The following is a 21071-nucleotide window of genomic DNA, read 5'->3' as shown; positions in this document are numbered from 1 at the left end:
GCTTAACAGCATTGCAGTGAGTTGAATGATTCACTACCTCAGAACACAGTTCTGATATAAACCCTTATTTAGCTATGTATGCCAGACAAGCCCAGAAATTTATTGTCACATTTCCTGGACCTCTCCTTGGCAGAATTGATCTGAGCTCCATCCTTAGTTGCCAAACCCTCGTTTCCAGCTGGGGGAGATGAGCGAGAGCATTTTTACAGGGGGTTTACAATGGTAGCTGCAATTCCTCTTCCGCCAGTCCTCATACTTAGGGCGGAAAGCAAGAGATGAAGACATTGGCTGTGTCACCAGTAAATCACATCCTGGGCCAGTCTATGCAGTGCAAGGAGCACAGCGGGGCATTTTTCTGTTCATGTTGTAGCAGGCCAGTGAAGGCCTACCCTGTGAGGACAAAACAGGGGTAAGTGTTCCTCTACGGATTCTTCAGCCTCTTCTGAGCCCCTGTAACTTTCTGCAGATGATTTATGCAGTAGGATCCCCTGGACCAGAGAGAAGCCTCTGAGAAGTGTTGCCTTTTTGGGACTATTTGTACCCTTCCAAATACAGTGCATAACGGCCCTGGTGCACACAGAGAAGTGCTGGGGCACCTTCCCTGGAGGACCTTTCAGAGATTTTTGACTGACATTACCTCTACTGACTTCCATTTCCAAGAAGCTCTTAAGCAGCAAGCAGATTCTCTCTTTCTCCTTTGGAAAGCTGGCAAAACCAAGTTAGTATAAAAGAACATTAACTCTTTATAGAATGACAAAACTGAGCAAGGAAACCTTTAAATAGACGCTATCATACTGGTTTTCTGAAATGCTGCCCTTCTTGCATGTACTCAGTCTAGAGTTCTAGGGTTTTAGCAACTACGTGAAGAAGAGGACAAAGAAGGAAAGAAATTCCCTAAGCCAAGAGCTTCCTGAGCTATGACCTCTTCCTGGCTGGGCGTGCTGCTCCACCCCAGCAGCTGCTGCCAGGAATGGCTGTGGGGAGCCAGCAGCTGCTACTGGGCTGAAAGGTTTGTGACCCTCCAAAGAATCCCTCCCCTCTCACTCAAACACTCTGCACCTCCTCACAGCTGCTAGCAGCAGCGTACACCCTTACTCAGCATTTTTCCCTTATATAGATTACACTAGAAAAGCAAAAACAGCAACAGAGGGTCAGGACAGGAGTAACTGTACTCAGACACTGATGACCTGAGGGGTTCATTGAGTCCTCAGCTGCTAGGGTTCAGGATACTGAGGTTACTGGAAGGAAGTTCACAACATTCTGTTAGGAAGGAGAGATTTTGCATCTTGCTTTCCTCCCTAAGACTTACACCAGTTCTAAAAACTTTACTAATGCAAAGTGATGCCGTACTCCTTCATGCAATGTGGAGCTTCAACAGACACCATAGGGGAAGGGTGGTACTGGGCACAGTAAGTGGAAGTCTTGATTGAGTACGGCACAGCTGCAGGGTGCTGTGAATGTACAGGTTTCAAAGTCAGCGAAGCAGGAAAACCAGCCCTTGTGTTAATGGCACAACTGTTTTGAAGCCTGATTTGCTCATCTTGAATCAAGAATAGAGCCAAGGAGAGTAAAAATAGCTAAACATGTTGTTAGCATAATGACAATAACGACTAAGCTTGTACCAGATATCCTCACTCTGTTCTCACACCCACCTCTATCATGAGCTCCTGATGGTAAAGGAGAAGCTATACAAAAGACTTGAGACCACTGCCCATGTCAGAGACCACCACCTTAATCTTGTGAAAGTTGCCATTTTTAAAGGTACTTAGAACTGCCAACTGCAGCATTTGCAAGGCCACAAATAATGGTATGTTTCTTGATAAAGTGTACTTCTTTCATGCTGTTTCTGAGAGAAACAGGTTATTTTGTTTTTCACTAAGGAATCCGATTAATATGCCATGCAAACACAACATCACCAGTGGACTTGTCTGTAACAGATGAAACACAATTCTTAAAACTTTATATAATATGAGTCATTATATACAGCTGAAACTTAAGAAATAGAAGAATAAGCAAAACACCCACAAATAACCAACTCTGGAAAGTCTTCAGATCAGAGGTATTCATGTAAGATGTGAATGTCATCTTATTTTAACTAAAAGGCAAAGGGTGCAAATTAAGAGAGTTGGGATTGGAGTCAAGAACAACTTCATATGTTCTGCCAGTGAAGTATGAACATGGTCTCCTATGCAAACCAAGTTAAACTGCGAATGAATCGGTGTTAGTTGCCCTAATTGCTTATGGATAGACACAGAACAGAATCTGGCCCTTACATGACTATTAAAAAAAGATGTCAGGTCTGTAACTTCTGACTGATGGCCATTCCATGTTCTGTTCAGTGATAGTTTCAAGAAAAAAATGAAATTATCTATTCATATTAGCTTTTTGGTTACCCTTCTGTAAAACCACAGTTAGTCTTGACATAAAGTAACAGAGCTACTAATTGTACGTGTTAAAAATTTGGATGCATTCAACTAAAAGCTCTTGAACAAAGAGTATCTTTGGTGTTACCTGTCGCAGTAACTCCTCCTGACGCATCCGAATTCGCTCCCTCTCCATCTGGATTCTCTGGAGCCTCAGCTTCTGCTGCTGCTGCTGCGTGGTCAACGAGCTGGGCAGGGTCAGCAGTGCAGGGGGCTGCGGGGGGTGGCTCTGCTGCGGCAGGGCTATGGTGGGGGGCAGCTGGGGCTGGGCATTCATGACTGTGGGAAAGACAAGAACTCATGGCACCTTGGGTAGGACTGTATTTTCAGATAACACAGGGCCCAGGACACATGCTGTGCACTTACAGGGCTGCATTATTAGAACTACTGTACTTCAAATGATTGAGAGAACTACTCCATCTGGCAAGATCTGCACTAGCAATTGCTTAATAAATGATTTTTCGTGTTCCGAGTGTATGAAACAAGAATACTTACAATACAACAAGTATTTATATTTATCCTGGTATGTTTAAATATTTACCTACTGAACAAGTAAAAAACACGAAACGTTTTTTTAATTGAAAATTCCTAAAAATGTGCGCCTTTAACAGGCAGTTAGCCAGTAAGACTATTTCAACTTAACATTTTCTTTATTGACAGATTTAAATCAATTATGGTAAGAATAATCACCAGAAGCAATTTCCAACTAACAACTGAAACCTTTTCTGTTAGGATATTCCGATTTGGAAATGACCCATTAATCCCCCACCATTGGCAGGATATTCACAAGGTTGACAGGGGAAGAACTCCATAGATGGCAGGGTTAGAAACAGGACCTTTAGTAAGTAAATCTGAGTTATACCGAGCTAAACCAGGTAAACCCCTTCACTTGCTGACAGAAGGCTGTTGCTGAGCAAGTTAATACTGCTTAGATGTTAGTGTTACTTAAATCAGCATCACCTTTTCTGATCAAATTCAGAAACTATAAATCAGAGCAGAATTCTCTGTGTAATGGACATTTTTATTCATAGAATTGCTGTGAAAGAAATTCTAAGTCTGTGTAGCTCTCTGTGTGTCACTCTGGTGCCAACATGTCACAAAGCTAATAGAATGCCCTGTCACCTCAGACAGCAGGTATCACTTGGCCACGGAAACAGAGCCATCCATTCCCTCTAGAACTGTTTCACTCCTAGTACTAGGCTTGGGAAAAAGAGGAGGAAAATGAGACAAGAGAGGGGAAACTGCATAGCCTCTGTTGGTACCTCCTTTTAACTTTTGAGTAAAATGTATCAGCTCTCAGCAATGCAACTCAAAAGCTGTCATAAACTGCAGAGGGAACCACTCCTTCTTTTCCTTCCCTATCTTCACATTCCCAGTAAAAACAGACACAGTACCTAAAGCCAGTCTGGATTACAAGTGGAAGCCATGTACTGCTTTAAAAATTAGTTGTAATTTTTGCAAGGATTCTTTCACAAAAGGGGCAACAGAATAATTAACAGAGCTCTTACCTTTTAACAAGAACACCTCAGATACTAAGAAAAAGAGAGACAGTATTTTTCTGTTCAAAGGACTAAGATTTTTATCTTCCTTATTATCTTGTTGTCCTTGTTCTTACCGTATGAGAACTACATCTCAACACAGTTCTGTGTTTCAAAGACCTGAACATGTTTATGCTGTGCCCATGTCTGACCCTTGGAGATTACAGCACATGTGGTTGGGGGGCAGCTGGGGCTGGGCACTCATGACTGTGGGAAAGACAAGAACTCATGGCACCACGTAAGAAATGGGTTGATTTTGCAGCTTGGATCAAATGTATGATACCCATACAATTCAAAATACTGAACTTCACACACTCCTGCCAGTTCCAAGTTAAAATTTTTATGCTAGCCAGTTTTCTGTCAGATCAGGTACTGTGTTTTTCTGCACCTGCAGTAACACTGGCACATAGACATTCAGCCAGCATAAACTTTGTCCTGCTGCGTTTGACAGAAATATTCACATGTGCTCGTGTCAGCTCTGAATTAAATTTTTCCTCTGCCTGATCCAGTATCACACAGGTCCAGCATACAGAGACTGTGGAACCATATGACAGTGCAACTGTGTGATATTTTAGCTTCAGTGGCAAATCCAGCTCAAAAAATAATCCAAGTTAAAAGCAGTCCTGCAGTATAGGTTGTATAACCTTTCCAAGGAGTCAGTGTATGTTTGGTCCACAAACAGCTGTATCCACACAAATGTCATCAGACTTCACATGAAACCAGAATGACACCATCCACCATATCTTCCACACTCAGCTGCTTACTCCTGCCCACATGCTGCCCCCTTTACTGACCTGGCAAAAGCATTTTTGTGGCCACACAACAAACTGCAACACAAAAAGAATATATTTCTGGCTAGATCAGTTCCCAGCAAAAATAAATGTGCAGCCATGAAACTGGTTATATGCAAGATGGGAAAATAAGCTGTTTACAGGAAAGACAGGCTACAGCCAGCACTCAGCAGTAACTTTTCAGTCGTAAAACCCTGGAAAGGTTACCAAGTGCAGTGCTGGGAGGAGAAAAGCAGGAATGAGAATTGGGTGCAGAAATCAAACTGATTTTATAATGGGAAAACAATATATGGAACCACATTTTAAGATGCAGTGAGTCTAGTCTTAGCCACATTAAAACATGTAAGAAATATTCTAAGTACAATTACATAAATTATATCAGTGTAAACCTGGTTTTAAATTGCCAAAACCATAAGTGCTCAGGAATTTAACTCTTTCTCATCTGCATAAGCATTTGCTTACATTTTTGGCATGTCAATGAATAGAAAACCATGCTAAGAATGGCTGGATGACCATGACAATATAGGCCATTCTCTGCAAGAAAACTGTTTTCATCTAAGCAGCAAATAATACAACCAGGAGAAGCTAAGTAAAGAATAATAGCCTGCACAGTGTGTCTGGGGTGCATTCAGGATTAGGGCCTGAATTGCAGGACTATTTGTCATGGCTATTTATTACCTTTGCTATATAAAATACTCCCTTCTTCTTCATGTTGTATCACAGCTGAAATTATACATGTAAGATGGGAAAGAACAAGAAATAGGCAAATATGGAGGAATACTTCTCTCTCCACAATAACCCTCCAAGTCATTTCTTCTCATGGGGATGGACAGAATATTTTGGTTCAATGAACTCTATACCTTGGAGTAAATTACTTTTCCTTCAAGCAATATTCTCCAGTGTTACATACCATCAAGGAACAACTGGAAACTCCGTACAATGAGTGGAGTCAGCATTCCCATGCCTTGACACTAGGACTATAGAAATTACATCAGACTGAATCTCCTACAAGTCAAGTATGCCATAAGTATGTGATCATACTTCTAAGAAACAACAAAAACCCATTCTGCTCCCAAAGCAGGTATTTATATCATCTGGGTTAGCTAAAGCTATGTTAGGCACAGTTTTGCAAGTTTGAGTCACATTTTTCTCCAGAATATACTGCTTCAAGGAAACATTCAGGCAGCTCTCCATTCAGTTTGAATGCTTTCATAACAGCCCGAACAGGAGAGACTCAGAAACACCAAGTACAGAGGAGTCATGTATCTGTGCTTTCAAGCAAGAACAGATAGTTTTGTTGAGGTATCAGAATATTTATGAAGTCTAACTTAAAATGGAACATTAAATTGATGTGGCAATAAAATTTTTTATTAATATAATTCAAAACCAGTCTATAAATACAAAGATGTTAAGGCCCAGAGTTTGATCCTACAAAATGCATAAAAGCATCATTTCACTTGAATTATTCTTGAGTGCCATCACAACAGTGTCCCATATGCAAATTCAGGACATATATGGTCTATTTTGTGAAATCAAATCTAGTTCAAATCTTTTTGGACACGTGCATGCATGCATCCATAAAATGCACACTAAGTTAATCTGACATAGCTCACAACAAATACTAACTGAAAATAAAACCAGTATAAAACGCAAGACTATTAGGTGATTCTTTTTTTGTATCAATTACAGAAAGAAACCAAAACCTGGGGTATTCTGCAGCACTTCCCACAACAACTGCTGCAATCAACTGCTCTAAAAATATATCCTAAAGTCAAAATGGTACATGTGCAGTAATAAAATAGCTGAATCTGGGAAATTGAATTACTAGCTGGAGTAATTAAATCATAGCAGAGTTGCAAATACTCTTTTGCACTGGTTCCACTGAATGACATTGAAATTATGATGAGCAAGCCTTCAGTTAATGTGTTAAGTGTAGGGCTTTCTTACACCAGCAGTTCACACATGATGGCATGATGAACATGTCCTTTGCAAAACAGCCTACCCCAATGGTGCCTCAGCCTCAGACATTTGAACAGTACTGCCCATCACCCTCCTGGGGGCTTCTGGAGCCTGGGCCATATGACATGCAGCAAATCATTTCTTGTTTGAAACTCCCACAGGACCATGAGAACAAGGACATGCCAAGCACAGAGATGAAGTGCTGACCCTCCACCCTCGGCCAACTGCCACCCTGAGCCACTGCCACATTCCTCAGGACAGCTCTTGGCCTATGTTAGGTGATTTGGGCACTAAAAAGCCTCTGTACAGTTTGTGCACCAGCAAATACCCACAGACAGCAGATAAACCCTTTGTTTGTGTCACATTGCCCTGCTTGCTCAGCTCTCCCCACTGTGCAGGACACCACTGACCTACTGCATCATACCAAGAGCAACTCCTGAGCTGGAGGCTGTGTCTCAACATGCACACATGCTGGCCCACAACTGGGGTGTCACACTAACTGACACATCTCCCAGGATAAGAGAGGGGTGAGGAGTGTGCTCCTGAGGAGGCAGAGCATGGGAGAAAAGCTCAAAGACCTGTTGCCTGCAGAGGCACCACTGCTGCAGCTGGGCTGGACCACGCTCTGCAAATAAAGAATCACCAATGTGAAGGTCTCACTCTGTACATAGGATTGAGCACAGAAGATAAATAAGAGAAAGGAGTGGAAAGATTTTATTACCTCAGTGGGAAAAGTGTACAAAAATGAATAGGATGGTATTACTGGGAATAATCCCCAAAAGTAATACAGATGGAGTAGATACATTACAGAGAAAGTAAGCCCCCAATTCAAGACAGAAAACATGCACAGAAAGGAACACCTTGGCTCTCAGGAAATATTGTTTCTCATAATAAACTGATAATAAAATTACTGCAAGCATCAGAGATGATCTAACTGAAACATCCAGAAAAATTGAAACAGTAATAGCCAGTCATGCTAGAAACCATACTTGTGCATATAAAGTATACTTGTATACTATAGAAACTATACAAGTGCATTGGCTCCAGTTAAAGGAGCTGTGAATTCAGAAAGGGACAAGCTGACTGAGAACACAGCCTGGTGACCACAGGAAGGGTGGTGAAAATTTTCAGATTGTACACAACAGTCAAAGGCTATGAAGGACAGAACCACCTTAAAATCTTTGGTGACACAAGGCTATGAAGGACAGAACGACATTAAAATCTTTGGTGACACAAGGCTATGAAGGACAGAACCACCTTAAAATCTTTGGTGACACAAAACCCTCGGGCATCTCATAGTTTTTGTTGATAGCCGGCATTTTCAAGAAGAATTTTGCAACCGCACAGGAAAGCCCTGCACTTCTGATATTAAACAATTCAAGGACACCGTGCAGACTTCTGACTTACCAAGACAAATTTCTTCCCACTTATGGTGCTAAGAATAGCATCCAGCATTGATATCCTCCAGACAAGCCAGGAGTGAAATACAGTGAATTTTCAACATTTTAACTCTATGGTTTGTTCAGGACCCAGGTTAAACTTATTACTGATGCAGATCAGGCTTAGCTGCATGGACCAGGGGTGAATTAGTCCTGGACTATCTCCAGGGCCAGTCTCCATCTAAGGGCAGCTTTATTACCTGTAGGTGGTGCAAAGCCCACACTAATAAATCCTTCTGGACCTTGTGGAAAGCATGCAGGGAGATCCAAACCATCTTTGCAACTTGCTTCCAGAATCAGGTGTTCTACAGAGCACAGCACAGACTGATGCCAATGTGTAATCCCACGGGAGGTTTAGATTGGTGATTAGGAAAAATTTCTTTGCCAAAAGGTTTGTCCAGCTCTGGCACAGGCTGCTCAGGACAGTAGTAGGGTCCTCATCCCTTGAGAGATTTAAAAGCTGTGTGGTTGTAGCACTTGAGGACATGGGTCAGTGGCGGCCTTGGCAGTGCTGGGTTAATGGTTAGACTCGATCTTTGAGGGCTTTTCCAACCCAAATGATTCAATGATTCTGATTCTATCAGACCTGGGCTAGATCTTCATACAATTTCATATGCAACACTAAAGGTAGTGTCAGGTAGGTTTTGTCCTGCAACCCTAACTACTTGGGCAAACCCCAGCATCCAGGCAGAACACCAGTCTTTTCAAAAGAAGAGTGGCAAAGTATGATGATACAGCTGTTACAGGACTAAGACTTCTTACTGCTTTAGCAATTTTCACTGTGTCAGTTTTTCAAACAACAAGAAAAAAAAATTGGAGTAAACTGAGTTGCTTTGCTTAAGGCTAGAGCTACAATGATATGTATAGGAAAAACAGAAAAATATTGTATCTGGAATACTTTTAAGCATGCCTGATAGGTCTGATATTGTCTAGACTTCAAATTAATAGTGTATCTTTAAATACACTGGTAGAATAGAAAGAATCCCAACAATGGACAAATTACCTTTGTACATAAAGTTAGTTTGTGAAAAATATTTTACTTAGGTGCTTTTCCTGGAACTGCTCAACTGAACCAGAACTGAACCCAAGCAGTAAAAGTGGGTTGGTATACAGCTGGTAACTCCTTGTCACTAAAGGTATGAACAAGGCCAGTGAAAGGAAAGTCCTGCATCAGCCCTAGTGAGCAACTTAATGACATTCTACAAATCTCTGTTCCTTGTGATACAATCATACGGCATATCTGTTGTGCTATCTATGGGGTTGTAGTAATGTCTGCTTTAATTTATATTTCACTTTTGAATTTGTATTTGAATGGTATGAGAAACATAATACAGTCTGTATTAAAAAAGAAAAACCTGCAGTTCACATTCCAGCTAGACTGCCCAACACAGACCCTACTCTCAGTACACTGATACCATCAGACACACCAGGGACCCTTGACAGCTCCTCTCAGCCAGAGCTCTGTGGAGCCTGGGACCATGGGGCTGGTTTTGAGAGGTCAAAAAGTTGCTAAGGACAAATAAGTGGTCTTCAGTAAGCTTCAATTCACTAGGCAAGGTCTGGGACTCCAGTATAATATTTCCAAAGTTTACTTCCAAAGTAAAGGAGACTGTGTCTAACATAAGAGGAGAAAAGTATTCATCATTACAGCAGACAGACCCAGGGTGGCCTTGAATTCAGTTCTCTTGGGGAAAACCAAATTCATTTCGCAAAAGGAAGTCTTTTCAATAAACAGCCATCACGCAATTATCCAGCCCAAATGAAATCAAGTAAAAATATGGAGCTAAGTTCCAAACCTGAATTACATGACCACAGTTTCACTGCAGTCCATGAAATTGCAACTATTTAGTTTACATCTCAAGTTAGACCTATGTAGTTTTCTTTTTCCAGTTAGATGAAAAAGAAAAGCATTTTATTGTTTTTGTTTGCTTTTAAATTAATAATGATATTCTAGTGAATTAGGTTTTCTGACATTGTAGGAGACCTTTCTGTTGATGACTTTGCTGGATATATACTAAGCAAGGATTATTTTGTGGACAAGAGACACTGCAAGTTGTAGAAGCCAAAACATGCAAGTGTCAATCATTTTTGACATATGCATTTAACTGATTGCACCAACTTTTTAAGAGTCAGAAGTGTCTGGATGCAACTGTGGATATTTCAGCCCAGACCCAAATTCAGATGAATTAGCCAGTGCCAGGTCTCATGCAACACAGTCTGGCGAAAAAAAAATGTCTACAAAGGTTAAAAAAAAAAAAAATTAACCCAGCCATACTACAGATCTGATTTAGTCATGACACTGTAAAGAAGAAAAGACTGGGCTCCCCTCCTTTTCTCTCTCCAGCCAACAAAGAATTGCTTGTTTCATTTATTTCCCAGAAAGAAGCATTAGCCTTCCAACAAGGTCAGCAAAAAATGCTGCTTTTCAGTTCTGGTGCATTTTGTTCCAAAAATCTGTAAAGTATTAAAGCAAAAAGTTGCACTATCCCAGTGCATAGAGACTCCTTTATTCAGATTTCTGAGCTGAAAATAGCTATATAGAGATTTCTCAACAGTTTCAACTGTTAACGTCTGTGATACTCACATTTAACTAATCTTTCCCATCTTCGATGATTTAAGATTAAAAAAACCCATACAAACAACCTGCAGGTGCAACATCAAAGCTATGATTTAGCAGAAAGTTATTTAAAAGATTAGAGCTTTACTCTGCAAGCACTTTTAACAATAAGTTATCAGTATCAACAATATAAGTATCATTAACAACAAATGACGATGGGGGCTGCTTGAGTAGGGAGCTTTAATGCTAATGACTAGTTACTGATGACTGCTAGATTTAAAATATTTAATAAATTATTTTTACTTTTGCATTTCATTCACTTTGAAACTATGGAAATGACCCTCCACTCTTGCACCGGCATATGTTTGGATTACTAACCTTAAGGGGAAATGCTTACACCAACAGGAACGTCTTTGTGTCAAAATTAAAAATGAGTAGAATTTGAAAAAATGCCAACATCTCTCTCAAACACATCAACCTTTAACATTTCAGATTTACTAGATGGTCAGTTGCTGGTTTAAAGGTGTGTGTCCTTTGACACAACTGGATTTAATTTACCTGATACTGAAGGTAACTCCTATTAGACTCTGGACCTATTAACCACTGTCCTTACACATAAATAAATTACTCCATTTGAAATCTGCCTGATAAATCACCTGTGAGAGCTTTTAATTGCAAACGACAAAAACTCCCTCATTCTTTCAAGAGCTGCATCACAAAACTCTCATTCCCACAGAGTGTGCAAGTCCTCTACAATGCTTTCAGCTCTCCTCTAAGTAACGATCAGAAGCACTGACCACAAATGAATTATATTTGGTTCTTTCAGGATATCCAGTAATTAAAAATGACCTGGAACAGGAAGCCTTTCCACCATGCAGGTGGTATGAGGGTATGGACAACACAGAGGGAAAAAAACATGTTCCTCTCAGTGTCACACATTTCTAGCCAAATTTCCAGCCAATGCGAACTAAGACTTGAAAAATCTAGACCTCTTCATGGACATTAGTGAACACTAAAATACATATCATCTGGTTTTGAACACTTTGGGAGTTTCTATGTTCTTATCTCCAGAGACTCACTTTGACATAGTTACCAAAACTGCCTCTTATCATCCTTAAACAATAGTAGCTACACCTCTTTTATCATGGCAGGATATGGAAACTTTGGTTCATGTGTTTATTGTTCCTAGATAGGATTTTTGGCATTGTTTGATTGATTGGATTTCCTGGCTGGTTAAAAAAAATGAAAGCAGAGGTAAAGTGCTATAATTCCCAGCTGTCCAGACCCATTTGAAATACCATTAGCAATATAGCTGAAAGCTAAACTTCTTACATTCTGGATGATTTTCTATTGAACAACAAGTTGTCAGTGTCAGAGGCTCTTCACAATAAAAAATTCTAATGTGTAATACCCAATGTCCTTCATCTTAGAGAACCAGTGAATTAATAGTGAAAGCCATCCTGCTTGTATCACTTGGGTCATGCCTGCCTGTGGGTCTTGACAGAGTACCTTCTAAGGTAAGCCTCTCTTCTTCAGAAGGGAAAACCAAAAATTAAGTAGTTCTTCACCTGGAGTTTGATACAAGAAGTTAATGTGGTTGAACTCTCAGGATCAATGCATACACTGACACTAAACAAACTAACTTCAGGCTTTCCGCTGTCTTCTGCCTGAACTGCTTGATTTATAAAATGGAGATAAATATTACCAGCTTCTGCCAGAGATGACCCATGTTATTTTTCTTATACTCTGTATTTACACATAATCTGGATGAGCTTTGGTGGTTTCAGTTAGACCATTTTTAACCACAGTTAGATAAATTGAAAGCCCCTATTGACACCCAAACAAACTCAGAGGCATTTCACAAAGCAGCAGTTCCCAAAACTCTCAGACCAGCAAACTCTGGGCACTGCTTAAACACACATTTCAGTCACTCACATGGGACATAGAGTAACTGTGCCTTGCAGCGTGCAACAGCTATTTGCTCCAAAGCCTAAATTCCACATCCAACTGTGCTACAGGGTGGGCCAGAAGTCTTCTGAGGTTTTTTGCAGATAGTATGGGTATTTTTGTATGAGCTTTTTAAGGAAATCACATATAAATTCAAGCTAACTTATACAGAAAATGTAAATACTATTAGAGGGGTTCATTATGGCAAAGTAAGTTGCAAACTGTTAAATTTGGAAAATATTTAAATGAAGACCAGACTGTGCTTACCCACTGGATGAAGAGTACAGTCACAAAAGAAATCTCTTTAAAACAGTTTGAAGGGAGAAGGATGGAAATAACAATGGTTTTGAGTGTTGCATAACATAGAATAGAGAAAGACTACAAAACAAGTAGCATTTAATTAAAAAGAAGTTGCGAAAGAAATTCCTGTAAGGATCTAATTTTTCCTCTACATCTTGCTACACATAGCTCAAAATCATCCAACACAATCTTTTTACACCAGGGAATGCCATGAAGGCAGAAAGGCGTGTGTAGCTCAGATTCAGGCACCCCTGCAGGAGGTCTTTGGTCAGGCAGCAGTGTGACCCTTAGCTTGGTGCACTGCAACTGCTCTCTCCTTCCTCTCAGGCACAGGGGGTCCCTGCAGATTGGTCTCCTTGTTCAGGGACCCAGACCTGACAACTAAAACAAGGATTTGGAGTAACTCCTTCTTTCACACATGGCACTTCATTCTACTGCATTAATTGATTGGCAAGAGATAGTTAATACCTTATCCATCAGCTGGAAAAGACTCTGTTTTAGAACGGGCAGAAAATTAGGATCTGTGCAGGATCAGCATCACAGTAAATGAAGTTTTTGAAGTCCTTACAAAGACACAAGAAATACACTGTTTTCTGCTTGTCTTCAGTCTGAGGCTGATAATTTTTCCTTTTGCTTCCAACAACAAAACATACAACAAAAACATTGTATTAATGCTGCCCTTTCCTTAGTATATACATCTACAAATCATCTTAGAAGAATAACAATGGTAAAATGTTAAGAAAAAACATAGTGAACAAGTCTGAATATATTCTAACCTGCAAGACTATGCTTTCAATCTATGTGACAAATTTCCCTTTTCATTCATGAAATGTCACTGAATTTAATGGTGGTGTGTAAATGAGCACAGAAGCTTGCCTAGTATATGCTACTTTTCTGTAAATTTAACAAGATGCATCAAAGGAAAAAACACCTTCCGATGCCTTTGCTCTATAACATTTAAAAGGCAGTGCTTTAAATGTAAGTGTGAAAACTAATACTAATGAAGTGTTCACTTATAGCTCATAAATAGGCAACATAAAAACATAGTAACAGAAAAGGTAGAAAAATACAGCAGATTTTTTAAAGTATGACTATTAACTTCAACCAACTTTCACTATATGCTTTTGCATGCCTCCAGCACAGGCATACTATGATTTGGTATCACTTAGTCACACTCTGTGCTTTGATAAAACGTTTGTAAGTGCCTTAGTGCAATTTCCAGCAAACATTGCTGAAAGAAGTTTATAAACCAAAGAAACAAGCCATACAAAACAAACCATATTTTCCTCCTCTTCATAAGAAGTACAACAAGGAAAACATATGTTAGTAACTGGAAGTGCAGATCAGTGTGCAGACCTGAAATACTTATATCCTTTTCTTTCAAGTGGCACATCTTCAAAAGAAAAACTTCTTTTAATTCCTACAGTACAAAAAAATAGAATATGCTAAGGCAAAAGATGGATGCACAGACTTCATTTGCTGCAAAGTCACAAAATTAGGGCCAGAAGAGTGGGTATCTAGTTCCTGGTTCTCCTCTGATGTCTGTGAGATGTTGACACAATCACTTCTGGCTCCGAGGTCTGACTGCCAGGCCAGCACTGCTCACTGCAGCAGACCCAGGAATGCGGGTGTTAGCAGTTACACTGCTGGCAGAACAGAGGAGCAGAAAGGCCCTTCCTTTTGGCTACGGCAATTTAAAAATAGAAACATTCTACTTTAGTACTGGAAACGACAGTCAGATGTATTTTAAACTGCCACGTGAAGTATTCAGAGGCTGCAGTGTTCTGTTCAGATTACTGCAATCTTTCTGTGTAATTTCTCTGTGTGTATATACATGCATATACACACAGTTTCTAGATTAAATCTTATAAGTTATAATTTTTAATAGAATAGTGTTACACTTAGTGTGTCTTTGAAAGCCACCAAAATGCGAAAAAGCTCACCAAGACATATTGATGGAATGTTTTCTGGATTAAATAAATACAGACACAGTGTAGATTTTTACATACTGCTTCTAGTGGGAAATTCAATCACACATCTGAACCACTACACCAAGAACTGCACAAATACCTACCAAAAAGTAGAACTTCATCATATATGTATATATATATACGAAGACTACTGAATGAAATACAGACTGTATTTAATGGGATGGATTTTGAAGTCTGTGGAAATACACTTACTGGGCACCTGAAGTACCTTCAAGAACAGACTCTTCATTAGATACAGACTTTTATTTCTAATCCTTTGAATCTCAAGAAAGACCCTCCTCTAAAATTCAGTGTACATTAGTTTCCATCCAGGATTTTGCTTTCATTCACTTCCACTAATAAACTGAGGGGAAAAGTGCTCTGTACACTGTCGTGATTTATGGCACGGCTATTTTTTAACTAGGGACAATGTAACAGATGTTAACATAAGCGGAGGAGTTGGTATGAACAAAAACCCTGCTGTCCTATTCTTACCTCTTGGCCATTCCAGCACTGCTATAAACAGACTGACCCACACGCAGCTGTGGTTTGAAGCCACAGCAGAGCAACTGTTAGTTTTACCACATGCTATGACACTGCAGATAGTCCAACCTTTCAGATTTTATTCAGGTTTCTTTTGCAGACATCCACTCTCACATTATGATTTGCTATTTTGCACTAAGTCACGTAACATAACCAACACTCTTACTGCATATATGCAAGCAAGGCAGTTGTTGAGAGAAAGGTAGAAAAAAGAACTGAAGTTAATTACCTCAGAGGTCAGCCTAGGTGTTTCTCATAAATTTAAGACAAAAGTAAATATTGCACTACTTCTACTGGTGACCATTAGCAGACAAATGTTCAGCATTTTCTTGGCATGTGAAGAGACAGCACTCATAAACCACCATGCAAGTGAATAATCAAGACATCATGAGATCAACTTACCAAAAATTAACCAGAACAAGAATCTGCTATGTGTTTTTAAGTCTGCCTTTTTGACATAGTTTTGTGATGTTGAGGCTGTAAGCTTACCTGTTCTCATCTTCTTGAGTGGTAGAAAATTTAAAGCTCCAGGAGTGAAATATTAGGGATTATTTATAATTCTCAATTACACATGAAAATGTTTTCTTCCATTCACAAATTTTCTTTAAAATTTTCAGAGTTTTCATGGCTTTATTTTCATTAAGGCTTAAATCTGGCAATATCAGGTTGATGTAAGTTGACAATTAAATTTACACTTGAAGTGCTAAACAGGAACAGCAAGGGAACCACACCAATTATAAGAAATTTTTAGGTAATTCATACTGCAAAGCAGGCTTTTTAGTATTTTGCAAGCTGCTTCCAGCGCAGAACTCACTATGCAAAAACCCTATCACCATAAATAAACTAACAAGCAAACCAGCTACACCTTCTGACCTGAAGAAACACAGGGCTAACTGTGGACAGGTTATCCAACAGCTTGGACATGATATGGGGGGCTTGTGGGGTTTTATACCACTTCTGAACAGAAAAGCACAGACAGAATTAATTTTTCTATGTCTAACATTACATCAAAAAGCCACAGAGGCTCTAAAATAGAACATGAGATGTTAGAACTTCACCTCAAACTGTACAAATTCACTTGCTGCCACGTCCACAGAAAATTAAGTAAATGAAGGGGAGAACATACTGTTAAGGTCTGATAGCAGAATCAGAGCTACCTTCTTGAACCAAAAATTACTTAGACAAACAAATCCGAAGGTGTCTCTCTGATTTCTTTTGTGTTTTCACCAGAGAGTTTTCACCAGAGTACTCACTGAGATTTGGCTGAGACGTTGCCATGGACCTCTGCGGTGTGGACGCGGCTGGAGGATGGTGGCTAACATGATTCAGCGGCTGGTGCATAGGTTTTCGAGGATCTTGCCATGTTGTAATTTTTTCTATGTGACTGAGAAAGAAAAGATACGAGCTCAACACAAAATACCTGGTATATTATATAAACAGTCAAAATAATGTCATGAAAGTCCTATTTATTTTTCTTATTCCACATGTCTGTCCTTGTCATCTCACCCTCACCCACGTGAAATCATCTATCATCTGGTTGTTTACTTCTGATCTTCTGCCTCTGCTGTTCTAACTTCTTTTGCTCTACTGTTGAATGACTTTTACTTGAACAATTGTTAAATACTACTGTCAAGTTAAAAACCTGTAATACACACTCATCTTCAGATTATTTAATTGTCTGAAAGTTGTTTACTCTCGTCCTATCAGTCTTTTTCTACATACTCAATATATGGCCATTCCTCGCTCAGCAATAGTCATTTTGCTCAGTGTTGAAAACACAAGTGTTTGTCTTGCCAAACCCAACTGCTTTGTTGCTTTCCATGCTATGAAAACTAGTCTTTCTATACGTCCCCAAGAATAATAGCATATATTCCCACTCCCAAACCAGGCAGATTACAGCCTCATGACTCACATGTAATCACCAAGTTCCCTGTAAAGGCATTAAGAGTTTTTATTGCAACGTAGTTAACAACATACCTACCACTTCAGTATGCAAACTCTCATGTACATGTATTACCCTGAAAACAGTGGAGTTGTGCATAAATCCACATAAATTTTACAGTGAGATAAACAATGATCACTGTAAAATATTTTTGGCCACAGGATTCAGTGGTGAAAGAGCTGTGGTTTTGTTGCAACTGAAAGTTTACACTGAAATGCACCTGTTTTGTAAGAAACTTAATAGGACAAGCATTTTTGGGATGAGCAGGTACTTCTATTTGAAGCAAGAAATGAAAAAGGAACTATGTTAAAGCAATCAAGTCTGGTGTCTATCAAGGGATTGCCTGGCTTCAAGCCCAATCAACTAACCAGGTTCCTGTCTGTACTTGAGTGGGTTCTCCTCTACTAGTGTTTTGGTACAAAGAGGTAAGTCTTTAAGAAGAATACGTCAAGAAGCATAAAAATTTTAAGATTCTGTGTCTGGAAAACCATTTTGATCCAACTCTCATACAAGAACCATCTAAAATCTTTACTGAGCTCCACCTTGAACTTGTCATTACTTTTGCTGACACTAGTGACATGGCCACCACTGCTGTCACCCTCCACATCCAGCTGATCACCAGACCTATTTCACAATCAAGTTTCAATCTATATTGTGATATACATCTCAGGTATTACCGAAAATAGTGTAAATTACAAGAAGAGAAAAAGGAAAAGAACCTCGACCATTTTTTAAAGAGTAGAAAAATGTGATGTCTTTATGTAGTCTGTAGCCATTTTCTTTTCCTAATATTTTCCATTTAATGTAAAATTCTCAAACTGAAAATCACACTTTCACATGAATGTTACTCAGCCTCAAACTCCTGAGTCACTTCCTTTCTTCACAGCTTCTAGAGTATTTGTTTATTATTCACAATGAAATCACTCACCATTGCTTCTGCCTAGAATTAAAACACTTTATTCTCCCCTCATTATAAATCTTTATTACATTTTAGCTTTTCTTCTCTTTACTCTTACATTTCAAGTATAAGAATCCTTGCATACAGTGCATGAAGTCAAAGAGCCTCAAACTTTAACAATATCTTGCCTCATCTATAATATTGAAATAGAACTATGTAGGTATGTAAGGAACTTTTATGACTTGCTTTTGCAAGATTCTTATTTGAGGCATATTCAAACATACGACAAAGCAGCCCCAAAATCCATACTAAAATTCTCACTTTCAAGTTTTTCATAAGCAATTTTTGCATCTCTTATTACTATAAATCCTAATATCAGAGCAGGCCATTTCTCAACAAGGTCTTCATTCATAAACAAGCAAAACAGGAAAGCAGAGATGTCAATTTTAGCTCCTATTTCTCCACCACAGGTGAGACTGATGGGGGACTCCATAGGCAAACAAGAACTTTACATGTTCCAGTAAAATCTGGGAAAGTTAAATATTTACAACTCAAATGAGATACACAAGAATCCGACAAAGAGGACAGAGAATCTGCTACCATAACTGCTTCTCCAACCTGCTCAGATCATGGCATTCCCACCCATAAAGTCCTGCAGTGCTCCAATTCAGCAAGTGGGAGCAAGTGGCAAATTGTATGCCAACGGTGGACCCTCATTAAAGAAAAACTAAACCAAAGCTCAGACCCAAACAGCTGAGTATTTTACTAGGACTTTGGGATTCTGTTCCACCTGTTGTACCTCAGGCTTTTGTTAAATGAGTCCTGCTTGGGTGTCTGCCTCCCACTTTGAAATGACAATGCTTCTCTGAATTTGTGCTGCTGCTTTGTCCCGCATTTTGTAACTGCAAGGCTCTAATTCCTGACGTCCACTGCAGCCATGCCAAGACATCTCAGTGAGTTTAAATCAGCAAGCAGCAGCACAAAGGACACCAATTCTCTTTCTGCTTGTAATCGCTCCAACAAGAAATGTATCTCAGTGGGATCTATTGTCAGACCTTTTTTTTTCTGGTATTAGGAAATTCAGAGGTACTCATCTAAAATGGTTTTAGGGGAACTGAGAAGGATAAACTGATTATTCTGTGCTATCTGCACTACCACCTGAAATAACACAAACATGGAGTTTGACTAACAGTGTCAAGCTTTTTTGGGGTCCTTTATCAGGGCTTAAACATAGGGACTGAGTGTGGATTTTGTGACTGAGCCACATCAAAGTGAAGCTGCTGCTGAGTGGGAAGCTGGTGACTCACCAGCACCCACAGCCCTCACGCTCTGACTCATGAGCCCCTCCAAGGGAGCCCCACTCGCACTGCCTTGGAGCACCTCCAGCCGTCCGCTTCCGGCTACACCACCAAAGCCAAACATTGGGAAATCTGTTTACATCTCCTGGAGCACAGCCAAAGCATTGCCCAACCTTCTCTCTGTCCCTCTGCTCCCTGTAAACAAAAACAGCACAGAAAGGAAGTGCATTGGAAGTCAGAGGCCATTCACAGTGCTCTGACACTGTGTGATGTGGCAGACAGGCATTTATACAGATGGGAAGTTTTTTAAATTTAAGAAAATTACCTCAGGGCCACAACATTTGAGTCTATTGTCTGAACTTGCTCAGGGTACTACAGTGCAATTTCTGGTAAAACTAAAGCCAGAGCCAAGCCCCACACTATTCCAGTAACCAACACCATGCAGGATGCAGCAACAAAGGGGAACTGTGTACAGGCTCACAGAATCTTGAGCATCTGTAAAAGTCTAGTATCATCTACTTCTTAAAAACCTTAGCTCTAGTATTCTTTTTTATGTGATCTTGGGGTCTTACAGTCACAGGTGAGGAAAACATAAAATATGAATGGGAATGATTTCTATCTTTAGAAACAATTACCCTAGGTGCACACATCCAATTCTCACAGAAATTAATGGAATTTTGTGTATATACAACACAGCACTATCAAACTGGGCTAAAAAAGAAAATCCAGGAAAGGTCTCTCAAGGTCCTTGTATTGGGTTTGTGTGGCCTGGTTTTGGTAGCAGGGGGGCTAAAGGGGTGGCTTCCTCCACATCTGGCAGAGCCAATCCCTGGTGGCTCCAAAGACGGATGTGCTGCTGGCCAAGGCTGGGCCTGTTAGAAATGGTGATAACACCTCTGCAAAAACAGATTTAAGAAGAAAGAAAAAAGTTATGGGGCACTTTTAATTGTGGCCAGAGAAGAATGGGGTGAGAACAACAACCGTGCAGACACCAAGGTCAGGGGAGGAGGGACAGAACGTGCTCCAGGCACTGGAACTGAGATTCCTCTGCAGCCTGTAGTGAAGACCATGGTGAAGCCTCCCTATAGAGGTCCATGGAGATGCAGAGATCCACCTGCAGCCCGTGGAGGAGACGCATGCCAGAGCAGGTGGATGCTTGAGCAGAGGCTGTGATCCTGTGGGAGGCCCATGGAGAGGGAAGCCCGTGCTGGAGCAGCCTGTCATTAAAGGACTGCACCCTGTGGAAGAGTGATCCACGCTGCAGCAGTTTGAGGACTGCTGCCTGTGGGATGGACTCACATGGCAGCAGTTTGCAAAGAATTGTTGCTTGTGAGATGGACTCACATTGGAGAAGCTCTTGAAGAACTGTCTCTCATGGGAGGAACCCCACAGTGCAGCAGGGTAACAACTCTTGTCCCTGAGCAGTGGGAGAAGCCTTGGAGGATGAACTGACCATAATCCCCATT

At 40.1% G+C, this 21071-nt stretch overlaps 1 protein-coding gene across 1 annotated transcript in view; it reads right to left on the bottom strand.

Moving 5' to 3' along the window:
• The window catches only part of WWTR1 (WW domain containing transcription regulator 1), a 51619-nt gene that overhangs the window by 7404 nt on the left and 23144 nt on the right, over positions 1-21071 (bottom strand). Inside the window, exons 2-3 of the mRNA XM_082287832.1 lie at positions 16721-16851; positions 2512-2702 (exon numbers count right to left, since the gene is read on the bottom strand). Coding sequence (XP_082143958.1) covers positions 2512-2702; positions 16721-16851 — 322 coding nt within the window. The remainder of the gene's footprint in view (positions 1-2511; positions 2703-16720; positions 16852-21071) is intronic.

Source organism: Coloeus monedula, assembly GCF_965178545.1.
Source record: "Coloeus monedula genome assembly, chromosome: 10".
Taxonomy (NCBI): Eukaryota; Metazoa; Chordata; class Aves; order Passeriformes; family Corvidae; genus Coloeus; species Coloeus monedula.
Note: the sequence above shows the minus strand (reverse complement) of the source record. Positions and strands in the feature narration are given on the sequence as shown.